The sequence below is a fragment of the Oncorhynchus tshawytscha genome, linkage group LG01 (genome assembly GCF_018296145.1).
Source record: "Oncorhynchus tshawytscha isolate Ot180627B linkage group LG01, Otsh_v2.0, whole genome shotgun sequence".
NCBI lineage: Eukaryota > Metazoa > Chordata > Actinopteri > Salmoniformes > Salmonidae > Oncorhynchus > Oncorhynchus tshawytscha.
Window position 1 is genome coordinate 18,819,422 of NC_056429.1, and position 24,715 is coordinate 18,844,136.

Here is a 24,715-nt window from a genome sequence, read left to right on the forward strand (position 1 = left end):
TTGTCTTGCTGGAAGGCCCAGCCACGACCCATCTTCAATGCTCTTACTGAGGGAAGGAGGTTGTTGGCCAAGATCTCGCGATACATGGCCCCATCCATCCTCCCCTCAATACAGTGCAGTCGTCCTGTCCCCTTTGCAGAAAAGCATCCCCAAAGAATGACGTTTCCACCTCCATGCTTCACGGTTGGGATGGGTGTTCTTGGGGTTGTACTCATCCTTCTTCTTCCTCCAAACATAGCGAGTAGGGTTTAGACCAAAAAGCTCTATTTTTGTCTCATCAGACCACATGACCTTCTCCTATTCCTCCTCTGGATCATCCAGATGGTCATTGGCAAACTTCAGATGGGCCTGGACATGCGCTGGCTTGAGCAGGGGGACCTTGCGTGCGCTACAGGATTTTAATCCATGACGCAGTAGTGTGTTACTAATGGTTATTTGAGACTGTGGTCCCAGCTCTCTTCAGGTCATTGACCAGGTCCTGCCGTGTAGTTCTGGGCTGATCCCTCTCCTCATGATCATTGATGCCCCACGAGGTGAGATCTTGCATGGAGCCCCAGACCGAGGGTGATTGACCGTCATCTTGAACTTCTTCCATTTTCTAATAATTGTGCCAACAGTTGTTGCCTTCTCACCAAGCTGCTTGCCTATTGTCCTGTAGCCCATCCCAGCCTTGTGCAGGTATACAATTTTATCCCTGATGTCCTTACACAGCTCTCTGGTCTTGGCCATTGTGGAGAGGTTGGAGTCTGTTTGAGTGTGTGGACAGGTGTCTTTTATACAGGTAACGAGTTGAAAAGGGTGCAGTTAATACAGGTAATGAGTAGAGAACAGGAGGGATTCTTTAAAGAAAAACTAACAGGTCTGTGAGAGCTGGAATTCTTACTGGTTGGTAGGTGATTAAATACTTATGTCAAGCAATAAAATGCAAATTAATTACTTAAAAATCATACAATATGATTTTCTGGATTTTTGTTTTAGATTCTGTCTCTCACAGTTGAAGTGTACCTATGTTAAATTACAGACTTCTACAGACTTCTACATGCTTTGTAAGTAGGAAAACCTGCAAAATCGGCAGTGAATCAAACACTTGTTCTCCCCACTGTATATACAATAAACAAAATCATTGACTTATATGAGTAATGGTCCACCCATTCAGTTGGCCTGGCCCTTGCCATTATTACTGTCATTGGACCACATGGAGGAAACAGTGGCAACCACACTCCTTGGCACACATGTTGGGTTTGATGGAGATCTTGGTTCCATTTTGATCCAACTCCACCACCTTGAGGTCTTCATTGTCAAAAGGCACACAAAGGTGAGCGCTCCAGGGCCCCTCTGGACCTGGCTGTTCAGGAGGGCCTGGTTGTTACCGTTGGTCAGGGGAAAGTTCAGTAATGTTGTAAATGAGTAGGTAATGAGTTCTAACCTGTTTGTAAGGCTGTAGATTAACTGGTGAAAGTGATGGCGCTTAAGGCTGCTGTTCTAGGTTTTCTAAAGGCAAGGAGCAGTATGAACTTGATCTTGGAAGGGAGGCAGAGAGTATCCCATTTCATTCAGAATCAGATCCATAACTGGTTGGGTGCCAAACATGTAGCCCATGTTTCTCTTTGTTGGCGTCTTCAGCTAGATTGCTCACACAGCTGGTGCTCCAAACTCCAACACCAAGTCAAATCCTGTCTCAGATCGCTTTCCTGGACCTAAACGTCACAAATTGCTGAAAGCATATCCTCAACTACCTCTACATGAGCTGGTGTACATCCAAAATATGGAGTGTCCCCACACTGGACAGCATCAGCATCAGGCAGAATGCGCACCACAGCCTCATGGCAGCCCGTCATGTCTGGATCTAACACATGGTTTGGTTCAGGTCAGCAAGGGAGAATGGTTTTGTGTAGTACACTGCCTCAATACCATGTGATGTGTCCATTGAAAGATGGGGGAAACATTGTTTCCTCAACATGTAGAGGAACAGTATGCTAAAATAAATGTTCTGTCAGACACCTGGATAAGTGCAGTGAAATGGGTTGTTTTACATGGTCAGCCATACTAGTACAGCCACCCTGGGGCAAATGAGGGTTAAGTGCCTTACTCAAGGGCATACCGACAGATTTTTCCCCTTGTTGGCTCAGGTATTCGAAAAAGCAATCTTTCGGTTACTGGCCCAACACTAACCGATAGTATTCACAGCTTTGGGTGGCAGGTAGCCTATGGTGGGCTGAGAAAGCTATGGAAAGGAAGCACAAGACTACGGAGCGTTGTGTATGTCGCAGATTGACACCTGGCCTCCCTGTGGGTGAGGATAGACTGGGGACTCACAAACACCGAAACAAAGATAAGGACGCTTGGAGACAGAAAAACATGAATGTAATCACGTTTCTAAAGGCCTTTCATGGACAACTGGCCGACTCTAAACACTATCCTATCGTTTCAATCTCCTGCCTTTTCTTAGTTTTTCTACATAATGTTTTTTCTTCCAATGCACAAACAGATATTGGAATGTTCATTGAATTGCCTCACAAGTGGCTGCTTTTAAAGGTGACGAATTGGATGACAGATTAGACACATTTGCATTCAAAAGTCCTCTCAGCAGTTATTCTAAGGACAGTGGGATGGATGTGCTACATGCTAGATAGATTACAAGTGTGTGCGCTAAATAGGAGCGCCCTTTACGTCTGACCGATTAAAGGATCTCTGATGGCCAGACCATGAGATGCTGCTGTTGAGACCTCTGGGGTTGAGAAGGGCCTCCTGGACAAATTCCACAGCTGCAGCCTTCTTTTGCAGACAACCAAGGTCATTGAGTTGAGGCTGTCCTGCATGGTGGTCAACCATGCCAAGTGATAAAACCAAGGTTCATTTACAAATTCCTACAGGGATTCACAAATCCACAAACAAAATTACAAGAATGGTAATTTAACAGCTTGAAAACAGACGTAATAATGCAAAACACTATTTAACAATGTGTACTTCAGAGTAATCCCAGAACATGACATCAAATGTTGCTATTATTTACTAGGCCTACAGGAAGATGGTAACAAGTCCATTATTTCCCCAATTGTGGACATTTTTTTCTGAAATGTGCATTCCCCACTAGACAGACAGGACTGAAGAGTAATTTCTCAAAACACTTGTCCATTTTTGGGCAAACCGATAAACCTAGCTTTGTACAGAACGTACTACTCTAATAGTAGTAGAAAAATTATGAACTTATCCCACACCTACATAGCGTCATTGTCGGGCTCCTTCACTTTAAAGCCTAAAAATCTTGAATAAAAAGCATAAAGAGCACCTTTTTAATATGCATAATATCACCAATAAGCAGAGACGGAAATGAAACACTTCATAAGAAAACATTTTATTAATCATAAAAAGCTAAACAAATTTCAATTTGTCATTAATCATATTTAAGATAAAAGCACCAACACCAAGAGTTTACATGACAACCCAGGGTGTTTTGGAAAATATGTCTGCCTATTTCACATCAAACCTGCCCTGGATTTACTGAGTTAGTTAAATTAATTCCTTCAACTACACAGCGTTCTCCTATGTAAGGATCACAACACTGAAGGTCAAAGGACATTTCATTTTGAGAAAGAGGAGAGGGATTGAGACGTGTGAGAGAGTTGGAAGAGATGAGGCTTTTCCACGACATCTTCAGACTAGTCGAACAAACCTGCAGTCTTTCGCTGACGTGGCTGGATGTGTGTGACAGTGAGAAATTGAGACGACAAACATACATCTAAGGCAGTTTGTCAACTCATAGCACCAATATCAATTTAAGTTACATCAAAATATAAATGCGGTCCCTGGTCCTGAGAAAGGGAGAAACATAAGTCCCAGTTTTAAGATAAGTGGGACATACAGTATTCAAAGTGTTATAGCATTTCAAGTTCCTGAGAGAGACTTGGCAGGATTCAGTCTTGGTATGTGGAAAAGTCTTCACTGTAAGTTATGCATTGAGAAAATGTATAGAGCACTATATGACTTCAATATATATCATCCACATTTGCCAGAGAGATCATAGGCGTAGTTCTTCAGTGGACATATTAGAAATGGGGCATGTTGTTAAAGTTCGTTAAAACCTGAACAATATTCACTACCCAATACTATTCTCACTCCCACACACATTGCCACTCCAGCCAACTAGGAAGTATATATATATATATATTCAGATTAAAAAGTAAACGAGAGCCTGTGTTGAAGTTTAAACCTCCCCCCTCTAGCACAACAGGAGAAGTGTATTAATCAATAGCTGCATTTTCCCTCATTTTAAGTGTAGGAGAGCACCGCACTGTCTGTTTAAGAGTATTAAAACTTGTTCTGAATCTTGTCATAAAAGCATAATTGATACCAACTGTGATGAAATCAAACACCAAGGGAAAAAATGAAAACAATAATTACAAAAAAGGCCTGTCAACGCTGTTAACAATGGAATTCGCTTTTTTGTTCATGTCTGACATGAACAAATCATTGTCCTCACTTCACTTGAACAGAAGGGTTGATAAACATTCCTGGTTACAAAGCACTCGTTTACCGGACCACATTGTGACTAATGCTTTGATGAGTCATTTTTCTTTGAGGGTATAGGTGAAACAAACAAAACAATGAAGAGAAATGAATGTCCTGCTGCTTCACGTCCTCAATTAATAAAGACTCATTTGGCAATCAGATCAAAAGGAATCCTGATTGTTGCAAACTCACATAATACCTACTAGTTATTCTACTACCAGTTATATTGGAACAATTAACATGTAATTACAAACAGATGTAACATGCTCACACTATGGGAAGGAGGCAGTTTTAAGACATATCCCAGGCAGTAGAAATGAGATGACATTTGGTTTTTGGATGCACCCAGAACATTTTCTGAAATCAGTTTGTGTGGTTGAAAGAGCACCAGTATACGTTTTTCTTTAAAAAGCGTAAAGTAAATCTGATACAATCCAGACAGTCTAGTTTCACCACAAAATCTCTGTCTGCATGTGTTAAGCACATAGCACAAGCGTCGAGTTTCTCTAGATAAATATATACATTATCAGTCAAAAGTTTAGACACCTACTCATTCATGGTTTTTATTTTTAATATTTTCTACATTGTAGAATAGTGAATAGATCAAACTATGAAATAACATATGGAATCATGTAGTAACCAAAAAAAGTGTCCAAACTTTTAACTGGTACAGTACATCTCAGAGGAGCCCTCATTGACACTGAATATAGTCATGGTGTTTCTCACTATTAAAGCACTGGCTTAACAACTCTGCACCTCTGTCTCCCTTGGGTCCTGGCCCAACCTGTTTGACAGGTTGTAGAAGTTGGCCACATGTCAGCCCCCCCCAAAAAATAATAATTAAATAATACCCCAAAGCAATCTAGGCGTTTCATATTCAGCAACACACCCTTAAACTTAAGTTAAAATTAAGAATACAAGAAAAACATTTACAAATAGTCCTGAACAAGTGGCAAGTTTCTGAAAGCAAAAGGGTGTTTCGCAGTATGCCAAAAATACTGTGTGAAAACATCTAATGAGAGCGTTACCTATTGCCTTAACTCTGAGCCAAATCGTCTGCAGTTGTACACTAGTACAACAATTCAAAAATCTGATAACTACACTTTAAATAAGAGAAAGAATGCCAGAAAATGGCATTTAAAACGTCCCTGTGTACAAGAAGCACCAAGTATCGACAGTTATTGATGTTCTTAATATTGTATAAATAAAATGAGGCACAGTCCAGAGTTATACAGATTGTAGCACCAATGTTTTCAGACTACGTTAAGTACACACTTATACCTAATGCATTCTACACTGTTACACATTTCAGGAGAACAAAATAAACAAAAAACATGACAGCATAAATATAATCAAAATTATACACAATTAAACAGTCAGAATGTCTCCCATTCACAGTACAATGTTGTTTACAAAAATGAAATAAATCAAGTGAAAATTGCCCAGTAGTTTGTTGTTATTCATGCATTTACCAGTGTGTGGGTGAGGGTGTTCGTATACCAGTGTGTGGGTGAGGGTGTTCGTATACCAGTGTGTGGGTGAGGGTGTTCGTATACCAGTGTGTGGGTGAGGATGTTCGTATACCAGTGTGTGGGTGAGGATGTTCGTATACCAGTGTGTGGGTGAGGATGTTCGTATACCAGTGTGTGGGTGAGGATGTTCGTATACCAGTGTGTGCAGGTTGGACAGGCTGCAGAAAGTACCACTACAACCTTCAGTGGACAAAAGGTGACACGTAAAACATTTTTTTTTTACCCATCCCCTGTGAACTCCGTGAGATAGGGTTCCAGAGACTTGCCGGAATACAACACGGACCGTATTAAAAGTCCCAAAATTACACCTGCATTTTTCATCCTAGCAGTGTTTCAGCAGGGCTATAAAAACAAAACCAAGAAGCTTAAGTTAGAGTAGTTGAAATTCCTACTTGTGAAGAATGCACACTGCGTTGCAGGTCCCTACTCCCTAGCTGGCTCTATAAGTAGTGATTATCAACTGACTGTCTCAGTAATTGAATCCTGTTTTCCCATTACATCCTCAAGTCTTTCTGCTGTTCACTTCTATACATTTTGACACAGCATTCAGATGAATGAGAAGACCCTAGAGGCTTACTATTACATTTCCAGAAACTGTCGTTATTAACATAAATGATCACACCAATAACTTTTTTCCTCTGAGCTGACTATAGTGCTGTCCCTGCACCAGGGATGTTGCCACAGTGAGGGAACACAAATATGTTATCCAGTGTGTTTGAACCAACAGCTTCTCGTTTCATACTGTATCCTAAAGCTGATGTGGTCAAATCATATTTAATTCACTGTAGAAATTATCAGGGTTAAAGGTCAGCTAGCAGAGCGACAGAGATGCAGTCACAGCTGCATGGTCCCTAGTCCTGTACAGAGTCGGGTTAAACTGGTCTAGACTGTGTGTGTGATATATATATATATACACACACACAGTGGGGCAAAAAAGTATTTAGTCAGCCACCAATTGTGCAAGTTCTCCCACTTAAAAAGATGAGGCCTGTAATTTTCATCATAGGTACACTTCAACTATGACAGACAAAATGAGAGAATTTAAAAAAATAAAAATAAAGAAAGAAAATCACATTGTAGGATTTTTAATGAATTTATTTGCAAATGGTGGAAAATAAGTATTTGGTCAATAAAAGTTTCTCAATACTTTGTTATATACCCTTTGTTGGCAATGACAGAGGTCAAACGTTTTCTGTAAGTCTTCACAAGGTTTTCACACACTGTTGCTGGTATTTTGGCACATTCCTCCATGCAGATCTCCTCTAGAGCAGTGATGTTTTGGGGCTGTTGCTGGGCAACACGGACTTTCAGCTCCCTCCAAAGATTTTCTATGGGGTTTAGATCTGGAGACTGGCTAGGCCACTCCAGGACCTTGAAATGCTTCTTACTGCCTCCTGGGTAGCGCAGTGGTTAAGGGCGCTGTACTGCAGCGCCAGCTGTGCCACCAGAGACTCTGGGTTCGCGCCCAGGCTCTGTCATAACCGGCCGCGACCGGGAGGTCCGTGGGGACACACACAATTGGCCTAGCGTCGTCCGAGTTAGACTGGTAGGGAAATCCTTGTCTCATCGTGCACCAGCAACTCCAGTGGCGGGCCGGGCGCAGTGCGCGCTAACCAAGGTTGCCAGGTGCACGGCGTTTCCCCCGACACATTGGTGCGGTTGGCTTCCGGGTTGGATGGCACTGTGTTAAGAAGCAGTGCGGCTTGGTTGGGTTGTGTATCGGAGGACGCATGACTTTCAACCTTCGTCTCTCTCGAGCCCGTACGGGAGTTGTAGCGATGAGACAGGATAGTAGCTACTAAACAATTGGATACCACGAAATTGGGGGAGAAAAAAGGGGTCAAATAAAAAAATAAATCATTTAAAAAAAATGCTTCGTGGCTGGGCCACTCCAGGACCTTGAAATGCCTTGACCTTGAAAAGCCACTCCTTTGTTGCCCGGGCGGTGTGTTTGGGATCATTGTCATGCTGAAAGACCCAGCCACGTTTCATCTTCAATGCCCTTGCTGATGGAGGTTTTCACTCAAAATCTCACGATACATGGCCCCATTCATTCTTTCCTTTACACGGATCAGTCGTCCTGGTCCCTTTGCAGAAAAACAGCCTCAAAGCATGATGTTTCCACCCCCATGCTTCACAGTAGGTATGGTGTTCTTTGGATGCAACTCTGCATTCTTTGTCCTCCAAACACGACGAGTTGAGTTTTTACCAAAATGTTATATTTTGGTTTCACCTGACCATATGACATTCTCCCAATCTTCTTCTGGATCATCCAAATGCTCTCTAGCAAACTTCAGACGGGCCTGGACATGTACTGGCTTAAGCAGGGGGACACGTCTGGCACTGCAGGATTTGAGTCCCTGGCGGCGTAGTGTGTTACTGATGGTAGGCTTTGTTACTTTGGTCCCAGCTCTCTGCAGGTCATTCACTAGGTCTCGCCAAGTGGTTCTGGAATTTTTGCTCACCGTTGTGATCATTTTGATTTCTCATTTCTCACGGGGTGAGATCTTGCGTGGAGCCCCAGATCGAGGGAGATTATCAGTGGTCTTGTATGTCTTCAATTTCCTAATAATTGCTCCCACAGTTGATTTCGTCAAACCAAGCTGCAACAACCCCAAATTTGAGATTCAGTCTTCCCAGCCTGGTGCAGGTCTACAATTTTGTTTCTGGTGTCCTTTGACAGCTCTTCGGTCTTGGCCATAGTGGAGTTTGGAGTGTGACTGTTTGAGGTTGTGGACAGGTGTCTTTTATACTGATAACAAGTTCAAACAGGTGCCATTAATACAGGTAACGAGTGGAGGACAGAGGAGCCTCTTAAAGAAGAAGTTACAGGTCTGTGAGAGCCAGAAATCTTGCTTGTTTGTAGGTGACCAAATACTTATTTTCCACCATAATTTGCAAATAAATTCATAAAAAATCCTACGATGTGATTTTCTGGATGTTTTCTCTCTCATTTTGTCTGTCATAGTTGAAGTGTACCTATGATGAAAATTACAGGCCTCTCTCATCTTTTTAAGTGGGAGAACCTGCAATTGGTGGCTGACTAAATACTTTTTTGCCCCACTATATAGATGAGTTTACACAGGCAGACAAATCTTTTTTTTTTATTTTTTTTATTTTTTTTACAGTAATTGGTTATTTGACCAATCACATCAGATCTTTTTCAGAGCTGATCGGTCAAACGACCAATTACTGGAAAAAAATCAGAATTGGTCTGCCTGTGTAAACAAATTATTTGTGTGTGTGTGGGGGGAGGGGGGGGGGAACAGAGAAAACACCCTGGTGGTCAGATAATGACAGAACAAAGATGATACTGGGATGAAGGTAGAACAGGAGTCTCCCGCCATATACAGTCTGTCTTTAGTAATATAACATGTACAACTACTCTGCTAACTGTGCTTTCTTCTGTCATCAAATGTCTGAGTTGAGTCTTAAAGCTCAATATAGTTATCTATATTTCATACTTAGTAGCACCAGGTTACATGGTGACAGTGATGTACCTGTATAACTTACTGCCATGGAAACAGTGCATGCCCTGTGTCTCTATAACGTTAATGTTCAGAGCAGGCAGCATGGATGGGAGGTACACAACTCACGGATTACGGTCAGCCTCAACCCACAACACAAAAACCCCCGTGACCGCTCAACTCCGCTCAGGATGCCATGCTGTGTGTGTCAATGTGAGAGTGTGTGGCAATTTAACAGGCTTAGGAGCACCAGTGAAAGAGTACCGTGGTCCACACCTGGCCATTTGCATAGGTTACGTTGGGTTGAGGTAGATATTCTTCAGTTACCTGCCAGGGAGAGGAAAGAGCCAGGTTCAGAAAACAAGACAAAATTCTGCCGTGACCAAGGGCACATAACAGGATAGGACATGCCAGACATGAGACGGCTCATGAAGAACGGATTTATCATAGAGCTAATAATCTATTCAAAAACCTAGAGTAGTAGTCTAACTTACCTTGTTGGGACTGAATAGCAGCTTGGGAAGAACAGGGACAACCAGATCTCTCCTCCTTATCCCTCTGACTGACCTACTCCCCCCCCACCCCCCACCCTATCTAGGCCGGGAACCGGTGTGCTGAGAGGACGACATGTAGGAAGCAGGCAAGCCCAGAGTCCTCCACATGATGCCCCCACCTCCTGATATACTGGCCGGGGTTGGAGGGGGCAGGTGAGGGGGGTGGTGTGCTGTGAAGTTACGAGAGGAAGGAGGAAGGTGGGCAGAAGCAGCAGCAGAGGAGCCAGAGAGAGAGATTGAGGAGGACTGTGCTCTCTGATGCTGGAGGGAAGAGGCAACTAGTCGTGAGGAGAGGAAGGACTCAGAGCGAGACGAGGGAGTGGGCTCAGAGGAAAAGGGGACAGAGGAAGAGTAGGAGACATTAAGTAGAGGCGGGGGAGGTGGAAGAGAGCGCATGGGGAGCAGAGGAGTGTGCAGTACTGTCTGGGTGCGGCTGTGCTGGGCCTGTGAGAGGGGCGGGGGGATGGTGGAGGACACAGAGGCCAGGAAGGAGGAGCATGAGTGAGGGGCAATGTGCTGATGCTGCTGGGAGGAGGAGAGACTGAGCAGAGAGCTGAGGCCTCCTGTGGCTGGCAGCACAGCCCCAAACTGATGGGACGACACTGAGGGCACCACGTGGTGAAAAATACCTGCGGATTAAACAGCAAGAGAGAGAGATGGGGGGAGGACAGAGAGATGGGGGAGGACAGAGATGGGGGGAGGACAGAGAGAGAGGGGCTGAGCCAGGATTTGCATAGCGCCAAGCAAGTCATACAGACAAGCACACAGAAAGCAGACAGACATTTCACTTTGACACATCAACTCATTCAAGTATTACAATATAGCTCAATGGCCATTCCTCTGCTTTAAATGTATTGTGGTGTTCTAATAAAACAGCAATGTGGCAAATCATAGTGAAATGTCTATAAATTACACAGAAGACAAGCAAGTGGCACAAACACCCATAGAAAATGGCCATGTTGATTAGGTTTCTTTGATTCAATTTTCAATGCTATATCTTACCAACACAGATAATCACAGATGCAATATGTCTTTATTATATTAAAGGACATTTCCCATGTCCGTGGCCATGAATTCATTAAACAATTTTGTCATCTTAAGGATCTGTACTCTCATTGAAGTATTAGGCATTTCCCAAGGGTGTCTAACTCAGCTTCTGTACAGCCAGTCCATGGCAAAGCAAAGCAGCAAGGGCATTGAGACAGGCAGCAGCACAGGGCTCCCACACTTACCTGTGTCCAACTTCGGGCCTCTCCATTGAATCCCTCTGGAGCTGTCTAACATAGCAACCCTATCTAAGGACTAATCTCACAGGAAGAGTAGCTCCTGCAACAGCTAATGGGAATCCTAATAAATGCTAAATCCTCTATCCCAACCCATAGTTAACAGTGCTGCTGAAGGGAAGGTAACTGATTAGAATATGTCAGTGGGCCTCACCTCCAGCTGCTCCGCCTGCCAGCCCAGCGCTGGAGAAGCTCCCCAGGGAAGAGTGTCCATTGACCAGGCGAGAGGCCCCGCTCACCGAGGTGCTGGGTGTCTGGGCCCCAAACAGGGACTGAAGGACAGAGGCCCCCCCGAGGGGGAACTGGGCCCCCAGGTACTGTCCCACAGAAGCCCCTGAGGCTGAGGACACAGCTACTGGGCTTCCCCCCACCTTCCCACTCAGGATACCACCGCTGGCAGCCGCAGAGATGAAGAGGTTTTGGCTGTTTCCTAGGCTGCTGGATGTCTTCAGCTCCCACTCCCCCCTGGGCTTCTGTTTGGGCATAGCCTGCCTTTCAGAGCTGCTTCCTCCCTGGGGGCCTGCCCCTGGCCGGCCACCAGCCTCCTGGCTGAGGAAGGGGCTAGGGGGAATGTACGGAGATGCTGAGGACTCGCCTCCACCCCCTTCCCCCCCCCTCCTCTGCTGCGGTTTGTGATCAGAGTCTGAGTCGGTGCCTAGGCCCAGTGGCTCTCTCCCCATACCGAAGGGGGAGCCCCCCTGCCTCAGCTCGCCTGGGGGCTGCTTGGTGTCTGAGATTGGGGAGAAGGTAGACTTCCACTTGCTGTTGGAAGATGAGGATGAAGAGGAGACTTCACTGCCGGTGCTGTTCCCGCTGCTGCCTCCCGATTTCCTTCCTGTTGACCCAATAGAGAGAAGTAAAGTGGGGAAAAAAAAGCAAAAAGACAAAGTACAGTAGACATTGGACAAGTGACAGTGCTGGAACGATAAACTCAAGTTACCGACACGGCCTTCCTCTTTCCGAAGCAGTTTATGTACGCCAGTAATTTTTCTACACAACGTTCCTGTAGATTGTTCTGAAACCATTATTTGGTCAACAGTAATAGCCTATGCATTGTTGATTCCTGCTATGACAGTATCTGCCTGTCCCCGTTTCACTATCGCCTGCTGTGTGAGCAAGCCACTCACAGAGCACAAAGATATGCCTTTTGAGAAGCACAAGGATGACTGTTGCTAAAAATGCAATTGTTGGGGAATACAGTTTAAGCAACTACTTTTGTTCTCCACTGAAAATGTTGCATGTTAGGTTTGTTTTCAAAGATTTTACTGAGTTACAGGTCACAAGAAAATCTGTCAATGGAAATCAATTAAATCAGGTCCTAAACTACAGATTTCACATGACTGGGAATACAGATATATAAATAAAAAATTAGGTATCTGTGATGAACAAATATATATATATATATATATTTACACACACTGCTCAAAAAAATAAAGGGAACACTAAAATAACATCCTAGATCTGAATGAATTAAATATTCGTATTAAATACTTTTTTCTTTACATGGTTGAATGTGCTGACAACAAAATCACACAAAACTGATCAATGGAAATCAAATTTATCAACCCATGGATGTCTGGATTTGGAGTCACACTCAAAATTAAAGTGGAAAACTATACTACGGGCTGATCCAACTTTGATGTAATAAGTCAAAATGAGGCTCAGTAGTGTGTGTGGCCTCCACGTGCCTGTATGACCTCCCTACAATGCCTGGGCATGCTCCTGATGAGGTGGCGGATGGTCTCCTGAGGGATCTCCTCCCAGACCTGGACTAAAGCTGCCGCCAACTCCTGGACAGTCTGTGGTGCAACGTGGCGTTGGTGGATGGAGCGAGACATGATGTCCCAGATGTGTTCAATTGGATTCAGGTCTGGGGAACGGGCGGGCAAGTCCATAGCATCAATGCCTTCCTATTGCAGGAACTGCTGACGCACTCCAGCCACATGAGGTCTAGCTTTGTCTTGCATTAGGAGGAACCCAGGGCCAACCGCACCAGCATATGGTCTCACAAGGGGTCTGAGGATCTCATCTCGGTACCTAATGGCAGTCAGGCTACCTCTGGCGAGCACATGGAGGGCTGTGCGGACCCCCAAAGAAATGCCACCCCACAGCCAAACCGGTCATGCTGGAGGATGTTGCAGGCAGCAGAACGTTCTCCACGGCATCTCCAGACTGTCACGTCTGTCACATGTGCTCAGTGTGAACCTGCTTTCATCTGTGAAGAGCACAGGGCGCCAGTGGCGAATTTGCCAATCTTGCTGTTCTCTGGCAAATGCCAAACGTCCTGCATGGTGTTGGGCTGTAAGCACAACCCCCACCTGTGGATGTCGGGCCCTCATACCACCCTCATGGAGTCTGTTTCTGACCGTTTGAGCAGACACATGCACATTTGTGGCCTGCTGGAGGTCATTTTGCAGGGCTCTGGCAGTGCTCCTCCTGCTCCTCCTTGCACAAATGCGGAGGTAGCGGTCCTGCTGCTGGGTTGTTGCCCTCCTACGGCCTCCTCCACGTCTCCTGATGTACTGGCCTGTCTCCTGGTAGCGCCTCCATGCTCTGGACACTACGCTGACAGACACAGCAAACCTTCTTGCCACAGCTCGCATTGATGTACCATCCTGGATGAGCTGCACTACCTGAGCCATTTGTGTGGGTTGTAGACTCAGTCTCATGCTACCACTAGAGTGAAAGCACCGCCAGCATTCAAAAGTGACCAAAAACATCAGCCAGGAAGCATAGGAACTGAGAAGTGGTCTGTGGTCACCACCTGCAGAACCACACCTTTATTGGGGGTGTCTTGCTAATTGCCACCTGTTGTCTATTCCATTTGCACAACAGCATGTGAAATTTGTCAATCAGTGTTGCTTCCTAAGTGGACAGTTTGATTTCACAGATTGACTTGGAGTTACATTGTGTTGTTTAAGTGTTCCCTTTATTTTTTTGAGCAATATATATATATGACGTGTGGATCAGAAAACCAGTCAGTATCTGGTGTGATCACCATTTGCATGATGCAGCTGGACACATCTTCGCATAGAGCTGATTAGGCTGTTGATTGTGGCCTGTGGAATGTTGTCCCACTCCTCAGTGGCTGTGGGAGGTTGATGGTTATTGGCGGGAACTGGAACACGCTGTCGTACACATCAATCCAGAGTATCTCCAACATGCTCAATGGGTTTACGTGTCTGGTGAGTATGGAGGCCATGGAAGAACTGGGACATTTTCAGTCCCATGCTAGATCATGAGGTGATGGCGGCGGATGAATGGCACAACAATGGACCTCAGGATCTTGTCACCGTATCTCTATGCATTTGAATTGTTATCGGCAAAATGAAAGTGTGTTCGTTGTCCGTAGTTTATGCCTGCCCATACCATAACCCCACCACCAAGGGGCACTGTTAACAATGTTGACATCCATAAACTGCTCACCCACATACACACTGCTGCCATCTGCCCGGTACAGTTGAAACCAGGAATCACTTAGTGTGTTATGGAATCTGTTATGAATGTATTGTAATGTTTTAAAAATGGTATAACTACCTTAATTTAGCCAGACCCCAGGAAGAGTAGCTGCTACCTTGGCAGCAGCTAAGAGAACCAGGGTAGCTAACCTGGGGTGGCAGGGTAGCCTAGTGGTTAGAGCGTTGGACTAGTAACCGGACTGTTGCAAGTTCAAATCCCCAAGCTGACAAGGTACAAATCTGTTGTTCTGCCCCTGAACAGGCAGTTAAACCCACTGTTCCTAAGCCATCATTGAAAATAAGAATTTGTTCTTAACTGACTTGCCTAGTTAAATAAAGGTTAAAAAAACAATCTAATATTTCTTCAGCGTGCCAGTGACCATCGAAGGTGAGCATTTGCCCACTGAAGTCAGTTACAATGCCAAACTGCAGTCAGGTCAAGACCCCGGTGAGGACGACGAGCACGCGGATGAGCTTCCCAGAGACGGTTTCTGACAGTTTGTGCAGAAATTATTAGTTGCGCAAACCCAGTTTTATCAGCTGTGGCTGGTCTCAGACTATCCTACAGGTGAAGAAAGCAGATGTGGAAGTCCTGGGCTGGTTGGACTTACTGCCAAATTCTGTAAAATGACATTGGAGGCTGTTTATGGTAGATAATATTTGAATTCTCTGGCAACAGCTCGTGGACATTCCAGCAGTCAGCAAGCCAATTGCACTCTCCCTCGCATCTTGAGACATCTGTGCCATTGTGTTGTGCCAAAACTGCCCATTTTAGTGTAGTGGCCTTTTATTGTGCCCAGCACAAGGTGCACATGTGTAATGATCATGCTGTTTAATCAGCTTCTTGATATGCCACCTGTCAAGTGGATGGATTATCTTGGCAAAGGAGAAATGCTCACTAACCGGGATATAAACAAATTTGTGCACAAAAGTTGAGAAATAAGCTTTGTGTGTAAGGAACATTTCTGGGATATTTTATTTCAGCTAATGAAACAGCATACATTTACTGATAGATTAATCTATTAGCCTACATGGCTATATAGCAACAATATAATATTTTGAGTTAGCAATCTAGCTTGTATTTTGAGTCAAACCTTTTGAGTTCCCACTTCCTCAGGTGGTGAATAATAAAGCCTTAAGGCCAATATGCACAAAGATGTCAGCAAATTCTTTGAAGAGCACCCCAAAATTATAATGCAGATAATTTTGGACCCTATTTAATCATGCATTCCCTGGATATGTGAGATGAAATAGCTTACTTTTTAAACCATAGGCTACGATCTCAGTTGTCTTAATTGGGACTGAAAAAGAGCCCTGTAAAGTAAACATTTTTATCATTGAATGTATTGTTATCGAGCAAAATAGTAACATTTATCATGATATGACACTGTCCATATCGGTCAGCTCTATAATATCATGTTTATTATGCAGGCTTCAGCGGTCACATTTGGACGTTCCTTACCCCGCTCGCTGTTCCCTGGTCTGCCTGCTCCATCTCTGCTCTCCAAGGAAATAGTGGCAATCTTCCTTTCAATTCTAGAAAAAAAAAGACAAATTAAAAGAAAATATAAAACTTCAAATGTACTCTTGTGTAGAGAAGCAGCAACGTGGCTTTTCTGCTTCACCATTTACTATACCTTGAGCTGGAGCTGTCAGCAGGGTAGCCAGAGTCGTCGTCGGAGCTGGGTGCAGAGGAGTAGTGTCCTGAGCCGTTGATCTCCAGAGGGCGTTCTCTCTTCAGTACGGGAGGCTGGTCCATGTCTGGCCCACAGGGGCTACAACCAGACTGCTCCGGGGAAGAAATGGCAGCAATCTCCAGAGGCTGGTTAATGTTGTTCACCTGACACGACAAACACAGAAACCATTAGGGAATCAAACATACAACTCTTGTTGAAATATGTATAGAAATATGTATAGATATTTGGGAATCAAACAACTCCTGTAGCAAGTACCACGCTGCAATCAACTTAGCCATGGACCACATACTGAAGGACAGGGAAGCAACTTGAATGTGGCTTGACTCACCATGGAGTTGATGTTGAGTGGGGATCCTGAGGGTTGGCTGGTGGAGCTGAGCCCAGGAAAGGACCTCCTCTTTGGGGAGCCGCTGGCAGGTTGAGCCCCCGTGGAGCTGCGCTTTCTCCTCCCACGCTTGCGCCCCTCTTGTGATCCATGGCCGTGGGTGTGTGTGTGCTGGGAGCCCGGCGAGCGGTGGTGGTTAATGGTGTTGTGGTTGCCGTGGTGATGTTTGCCCTGCCTGCCCGAGCCAAGGTGTAGGCGAGTCACTGCGCCCCCTGAAGAGGATGAAGATGAGGAAGAGGAGGAGGAAGAGAAGAACATGCGGCGTCTGGACTCGCTGTCCTGGGGCTCAGAGTCAGACTCACCGTGCCGCTCGGCCCAGTCCTCAGGGAGGATTCTGGGGGGGGCGTCAGCGTAGTGGAGGACCCCCCCGGTGCTGAGAGGGGGGCTGTGGCCTTGTGTTGGTCCCGTTAGAGGGGCACCGTGAGGGGGAGGGGAGGGGGCAGCACTGTCCTGGTCCTCAGAATGAGAGCCTCCGTTCATCAGCCCTGAGCTAGAGCAGTACCCTGAGGAAGAACAGAGAGCGTTAGACGCTGGTCCTTCAGGAGATGTCTGTCAACACATGCAGGTTTCAATGGATGTGGTTAAGGTACTAGTGTATTTGGGGCTGCTTACCGTTGGTCTGGCCCATCTGGAACACAGGACTCGGTGTGCTCCTCTACAAAAACAAACGTTCGAGTCAACCGTGTTTTATTACAGCACACGTGACCTTTATTACCCAGTCCAAAATCAAACCCTAGCTCTACATGTACCCACCAGTCTCTCAGCTCGGCTGGGTAGCACCACACTGGCCAGGGGGATGCTAACAGGGAGCTTGCTGGGGTGCACCGTGCTGAGGGGGATACTGATGGGCAGGCTGGTGATGGTGTCACCCTGGATATCACACACAGACAGAGGACAACTTAGGGTGGAACATAAAGGGAGAGTAAATAGTGTTTGAGTCAGCATGGTAGGCTGTGTGTCAGGACGGAGTCAGACAGGGTGGAAACAGAGTGGACAGAGTTACCCTCTCAGCACTCCTGGGTGTGTTGTTCTGCAGACTGTCTGATGAGTTGGGAGAGAGGCAGCTCAGTTTAGCTCCTAATGGAGAGGTGACAGCAACCATATCCCTGCAGGAGCAGAAGTGTCAGAAATACAGTACTCTACAAACATGTAACAAACCTATTAGCAGAGTCCCTACAGTGGTTGTAGATATTAAACCTGACTAACCTGAGACCAGTGAAGCCCAGGCCTCTGAAGTGTGCCATACTAGAGTCCTGGTTCAGGTGTCTGCGCAGGGCGATCTTAGCTGGGGAGTACCGGGTGTAGTCGGGGAGGGGGTGACCCAGCTGCCTGTGTCGGGCATCCGGGGTGGGGGGTACAATCTCGTGGTCGGGCGAGATAGGCAGGTAGCGGGAGAGCAGCCCTCCCTTGGTCCCCACACCCCCCCTGTGGAAGCAGGGCGGGGCGATGCTGTTGATGGACAGCTCGGGGCTGAGACTGTTGAGGCCGGCCGCAGCCAGGCTGAGTTTGGGGGTGTGGTGGTCCAGGGGAGGACGGGGGAGGGCCTCCAGGCCGGGGAGGCCCTTGTGGTATAGGGAGCCATCACAGGGACTGTAGGACTTGAGCTGGAGCAGCTCCTGTTGCCTCTGACTCTTCTCCAGTTCCACGATGCTGATCTGAGAACCAACAACAGGGGGAGTCATTGCATAAGGTAAGAAGAGGAACAAAGCTTTATGAGAACATGCCACTGCTTCACAATAACAGTAGACGGATCCTTTCAATTATTTCTGAGTATGTCAGTAGAAACAGGCAGGGGAGGAAAGAGGGGATTCAGGCAGGGCTATAAAAAAAAGGTTGGAGCACCAGAAAATACAATTCTTTAAATAGATTAAGATATAGCCTATAGCTGGCCTATATGAATGTGAGCTACTTCTGAAGCACATGTTGTGCCCTACAAACTAAAAGGTAACCCTGGAAATACATCTGCTTATTATAAAAAGCAAAAATGTTGATACAAATAACTAATAGAAATTACCAAGTAATTTGTTGAATATTCAGTTGTGTAAGTTGTCAGGTTGTGCTCTAAAAAATAAATAAAAACTTTCATATAAACTAAATAGGAAGTTCCATGTCCACAACAATGCTTAAACCACTTCAGTAGACCACTTGGTGTTGAGTGTTCTTAACCTTTAATTTAAGTGTGCACCATGCCCCTCTATAGCAACAGACTATTGTTTGGTTAGCAGTGTTTGTAGCTCACATCTGTAGGGTTTGCAAAACAAATGGATGCAAATAATCATGATGACTTGCTGCAGGGTAGGCATAAGCTACATTGTACTTAACTTTTAATTGAGGTTTTTGAGAAACACAGACAAGAAAGCCTTTAAATCTACCATTAACGTCGCAACAGTGGTAGACATACTCAAACCGCACACAGACGGGCATTCCAGTACGTTGCCTCTTCAGAAAGTTGCAGAAAACACGAATCACTGATGCATTCTGTTCATGTCTTATGCTACACTTAAGCAAATTCATCTTTTGAACTGACAAGCAACAATCTGTTTTCTATGTAGCCTAGTAATGGCGCAATCACAGCACTTTCTTCTTCTTTAAAACACTTCACAACAGTACAGAAAAGCCTAATTACCACAATTATCTGGGAGATTTTTTTCCCTAGACGCACTCGTGCTCACAAATAAATTCCAGGACGCACAGTAAAATTTTAAGGAGCATAAGCGACCAAAATGCCTGCACTTTAGAGCCCTGGGAACAGGTGAGAGGTGTACCTGCAGCTCGAGGCAGTGGCGCTGTTTCTCTGAGATCTGTCTACGCAGGGCCTGCTTCTCCTTCAGCAGGCTCTCAAGACACAGAGAGCTCCAATCCAGCTTCAGCTCCTCACATCGAGACTTCAACTGAGACACACAGACACTTCCAGTTAGTTACATGCCTCTGGTCCAACAGTGTCAAGCATGCAGATGAAATCCAATGTGAAAGCGGCCAGACAGAAGTCAGCCAGGAATACAGTATAAGTCGCTCTGGATAAGAGCGTCTGCTAAATGACAAAAAAAGGTAGAGGTCTCACCAGGAGCAGGCTGTGATCCCTCAGCTCGGCCATGTCTCTCTCCAGCTGCTTGGTCTGCTCCTTCAGTTGACGGTTGTGGGCCGAGATCTCCTTCTGGGCCTCCAATAGGTCCTCCATGGTGAGGGCCTTCACTCCCAGCTGAGTGGAACAGACAGGGTACGACTTTCAGGGATCGAGTACTCAACCACTATTTGAGTCTCAATATCAGCTCGTTTTATTAGACAGTCACCACTGTCTGCCTACCTCATCCAGTTTGTGGTGGAAGAGCCCTTTGATTTTCTCTTTGTGGGTCTGACACGCAGTCTGCAGATGCTCCGCCTGCCCAGAAAGACCTCTGTGTTTGAGCTGGAGGAGAAAGGGAGACGGAAGGAGGAACACAAGCGAGGAAGCTTTACAGGTCAAAGCTAAATCAGATGCAACATTCCCAGGATAGTCTCATCCAACATGACTGATAAAGAGAGGGGTGAGAGTTGCGGTGTGAGTCTGAGGGAGTGAATAATTATTACTTTTTAAAAAGGTGGCAATACCATTAGTGATTGTCAGAGTTCACAAGATGGAGTGAGTGATTTGGACATTCCATTTACCTTCTCCTGCTCCAGGACTTGCTGCAGGTTGTTGCGGTACTGAGGTGTCTTCATGTAGGCCATGAACTGGAGGTACTGGACTTTAATGTTGTCTGTGTGAGGAGAGAGCAATGGCTTATCACGACTGCTGACTCTGACTGACTGATGGATGTGATAACTAAGGGTGGGGTCAGGGTAGCAGTGCTCACCAAGAAGCTGTTGTAGGCCAGGAGGACTGGGGCCCAGCAGAAGTTGGCCAGACGCATAGTGCTGAACTTTGGGAGGTAGCTGGTAGAAGGGACTTTGAGGTGACCTGTATGCATCTGTAGAAACACAGAAAGTCAGCTAAACAGACATGGACCACAATGAGTAAAAGGCTGAATAACACAAATGCACAAGGGTATATGGACACAGCCCTGAGTAAAACTGTCACCAGGTGGCTCACCCTGAGGGGGTGCTGCTGAGAGGGTCTTGGCATGCAGCAGATCCAGGGCACTCTGGCTGCTCTTGCTCTTTCGCTCAGCTGCGGCTACAGCAGCCTTCTTGGGACGCCCGCGCTTCCGAGCACTCAGCTTGCGGCCCTTGAGGAGTTTGGCGCGCCGCGGTTTGGGTGGCGCCTTCACGACTGCCAATAGGCCTGGTCGCTCAACCTCCTCACAAGAATCCTAAGACATATACAGGGAAGGGACCAGCATGAGAGAGAAAATTCTGACCTAGAGCTGCTAAAGTGATCTCATATCATAAGGTAAAGCGCAAGAACTTCGAGACGTGAAAAGACTATAAAGGCAGCTAAGTCACTTGCCTTGTGCTCCTTTGCCTTGGTTGGCGTGGTGCTGTTGCTTTTACTATTCTTTTCTTGACGACGCCTAGCTGCTTCTTGCTCCTCCTAAAAACACATAGAAACAGCTGTTGTTTACCATGTGAATCGTTCAGCAGGGCACGAACTAGGAGCAACAGTAAAGCTGGAGGTGACCAACATTGCCCACAGAGTAATGACAATATAAAATAGTGCAAAAGGAACAAAAAATGTTAAGCTTACCCTGAGTTTAGGATTTTTGAGACTATGAAAATAGTTTTCAAGCTGAAAAGGAAAAAGAAGGTATCAAGTATTGCAGAAGGACATAGGGGAGAGTGACCTCTGCTATCTAAGCGCAGTGCCCTTGTTTGACACTGTCCATAAGCCCTCCAACACGTGGATGAGTTAGTGAGGAGCTACAGAAACAATGCAGCGATGACCTCACTGTTTCCACTGTCTCCAGTGAATAGATACATTAACCTCGAAGGCTAAGCCGTTGGATCATTTAGCTATTTGATTTAGAATTTTAGGACCCCTAGTTATAATTTCGTTAACGATTCCAATTTAATTAAATATTAAAAATAAATTGTCTACTACTACTGCAGCCCACAGAAATGCAATGAATAACTCCTTCATAAATGTCAAAGACAAAATAAATCATAAGGAATACGTTTTTGAATTGTCTGTCCTATTTCTAGGACATAAGAAAGCTCAGGAAATATTTGTTTTCTGGACATATTAAACCCCTTATTTTTGTTCACAAAACTACCTCCATACTTTATTTGTTTGTATGGGTTACCTTCAGACGAGTCCCGTGACACTTGTGGGGGTTGTAGAGCAAAAGAGTCATCTTTCCATAGAGTGGTCATATTAGTTTGTAGGCCAAACCGTTCGGACGCTAGAGACGTTTGTGAGAAGACCGATTTTCAGGATGTCTCATGGTCTGACAAACACCGCTGTAGCTCGGCCACCTTCCACCACAGATGCGGAAGGCCGACATAGGCAGATGGTGGATTGAGAGGCAGCCCATGCAAAAAAACAGATATCTCCATCTTAAAACTGACGGATGCGTCAATCGATTTAAGGATTAAAGACTTAGCCAGTTATTTCACTTGCACTGAGATGGTACAAACCAGTATCAAGACCAAACATAACTAAACAGAAGGACACATTTCTAGGTCAGGATTCTCCAACCCTATTCCTGGAGAGCTTACCATCCTGTAGGTTGTCTTACTAACCTGATTCATCTTATCAACCAGCAATACTGAACAAAAATAAAAACGTAACATGAAATGATTTTACTGAGTTACAGTTCATATAAAGCAAATCAGTCAATTTAAATAAATTCATTAATCTCTAATTTATGGATTTCACATGAATGGGCAGGGGTGCAGCCACTGGACAGCCATAGGCCCAGCCAACCAGAAGTTTTCCCCACAAAAAGGGCTTTATTACAGACAAAAACACTATGTGTCATCAGCTGTCCATGTCGCTGGTCTAACATGCAGACCACACCGCTCTTGTTACGTGCAAGTTGCAAATTAAAATGTACACGTTATTCAATCATTTAATCTGAACTTGATATATTTTTTAAGATTGATGTGCTTGCAAGTCACAACCTCTCCCATCTCCTCATTGGTTTTTAGGAACATATACCCGCATGGATGATTGAAAGATGAAGTGAGGTCCACACTCCAGCCAAGTTGGTGGTGGTAATGCACCTTAAAGTTGGTTGCCAACTGCCATGTAAAGTCCACAGAAGAAGATTACTAGAAAATAGCTAGGTTTCCCTTTTAATCTGTGGATTAATTGTCGGAGTAGAGGATCTTGTGCATTTCAGGTCAAATAACCCAATGTTTATATCTCAGGACAAATTATAATGAATGTTTGATGCGTTTCAACCTGTCCCCAAATTAGTTGTCTCAGAGTTCATTTTGATATTTCAACCTGCGTGTCCTGATCGCGTATGGTCTGGATGGACAGAAATCAACATTCGCACGCCCCGTTCTAGTCAGCATGTAAGACGATCCTGCAGGTGAAGAAGCCAGATGAGGAGGTCCTGGGCTGGCGTGGTTAAACGTGGTCTGTGGTTGTGAGGTCAGTTGGACCTACTGCCAAATTATTTAAATTCTCCGGCAACAGCTCTGGTGGACATTCCTGCAGTCACCATGTCAATTGCACACTCCCTCAAAACTTGAGACATCTGTGGCATTGTGTTGTGACAACTGCACAGTTTTGAGTGGCCTTTTATTGTCCCCCAGCACAAGCTACACCTGTGTCAGCTATTTGATATGCCACACCTGTCAGGTGGATGGATTATCTTGGCAAAGGCGAAATGTTCACCAACAGGGATGTAAACAAATTAATGGACAATTTTATAATTAAGCTTTTTGTGCATATGGAAAAATTTAGACATTTTATCTCAACTCATAAAACCAACACTTTACATGTTGTGTTTATATTTTTGTTGTGTTTATATTTTTGTTCAGTATAATTATTAGAATCAGGTGCGCTACATTAGGATTGGCAAGAAACCCTCCAGGACCATAGCTCTCCGGGAACAGGTTTGGAGTGTCCTGTTCTAGGTTCTATTGGCACAATATGCCACCACAACCAACAGGCAGAAAAGAGAAGATTTCCTGCTTGCAGTCAGGCTAACTGAGTGCAAAAGTAAGCAAGCAAGTCCTGTTTTTAATGTTTCTAAACAAGTTGAAAACACTCATGGTACAACATGTAGGCTAGTAGTAATGTTGGTTGCGCCATCACCTGTCTCAGTATCACCTCTCCTCTGTCCACTGCAGGGCTATACCAGCAGATGCAGTTGTTTCCTGCAGGGATATGTCCGACTAAACATGTTCTGAGTACTGCTACCGTACGCATTGGTATTTTATATACACATGAACTGATTGAGAGCGCTCATTCAATTCAAAGTTGCCCTACTATAAACAGACTTTCCCCCCCCTTTTTTTTTTTTTTTACAAGGAGCACATGGGCACCTAAGTTGGAACATGTAGGCGCACATAGAAATGTAGGAGCACAATGAAAAAATATTGGAGGTAATAAAGCTAGAATCCTTTTTTTTCTTTTCTAGGCGCACGGGTGCTCCCAAATAAAAATTCTAGGTCGTACAGCAAAATATTTAGGCGCATATGAGTAAAATGGTGGCACTGTAGAGCAACTGCCATTGCAACATTGTGAATGTATTGGGACAGAGGGGATGAGCGTAAAAGAGGGGAAAGCTTGACTCACTATGGTGCGGTCTATCGTATGAAGGTAGTAGGAAACTGGTTTTCCAGTCCAGGACACTGAACCCCTCAACGGAGACAACTCCACGACTCTCATTATTGTGCCAATGTCTGAAAAGGAGAAACAAAGAGCAGAAAGGCAATCCATTTAGTTCATGAAAACAC

General features: G+C 45.1%; 1 protein-coding gene across 6 annotated transcripts in view; it reads right to left on the bottom strand.

Annotated features, from left to right (window-relative positions):
• Positions 1-3,336: 3,336 nt before the first annotated feature.
• Positions 3,337-24,715, bottom strand: part of LOC112233976 (histone-lysine N-methyltransferase, H3 lysine-79 specific) — a 43,517-nt gene continuing 22,138 nt past the window's right edge. For 2 of the 6 annotated variants that reach the window (XM_042305213.1, XM_024402112.2), the window contains exons 11-29: positions 24,555-24,661; positions 21,549-21,590; positions 21,312-21,395; positions 20,955-21,174; positions 20,719-20,832; positions 20,531-20,622; positions 20,190-20,291; positions 19,947-20,084; positions 19,651-19,776; positions 18,092-18,540; positions 17,889-17,991; positions 17,639-17,755; positions 17,498-17,540; positions 16,829-17,388; positions 16,441-16,643; positions 16,266-16,339; positions 11,500-12,180; positions 10,003-10,691; positions 9,117-9,835 (exon numbers count right to left, since the gene is read on the bottom strand). In XM_042305213.1, coding sequence (XP_042161147.1) covers positions 10,099-10,691; positions 11,500-12,180; positions 16,266-16,339; positions 16,441-16,643; positions 16,829-17,388; positions 17,498-17,540; positions 17,639-17,755; positions 17,889-17,991; positions 18,092-18,540; positions 19,651-19,776; positions 19,947-20,084; positions 20,190-20,291; positions 20,531-20,622; positions 20,719-20,832; positions 20,955-21,174; positions 21,312-21,395; positions 21,549-21,590; positions 24,555-24,661 — 3,848 coding nt within the window. In that variant the 3' untranslated portion in view covers positions 9,117-9,835; positions 10,003-10,098. Of the gene's footprint in view, positions 6,384-9,116; positions 9,836-10,002; positions 10,692-11,499; positions 12,181-16,265; positions 16,340-16,440; positions 16,644-16,828; positions 17,389-17,497; positions 17,541-17,638; positions 17,756-17,888; positions 17,992-18,091; positions 18,541-19,650; positions 19,777-19,946; positions 20,085-20,189; positions 20,292-20,530; positions 20,623-20,718; positions 20,833-20,954; positions 21,175-21,311; positions 21,396-21,548; positions 21,591-22,104; positions 22,160-24,554; positions 24,662-24,715 lie in introns of those variants that run through there. The other 4 variants (XM_024402039.2, XM_024402183.2, XM_024402324.2 and 1 more) reach the window with 4 other exon arrangements.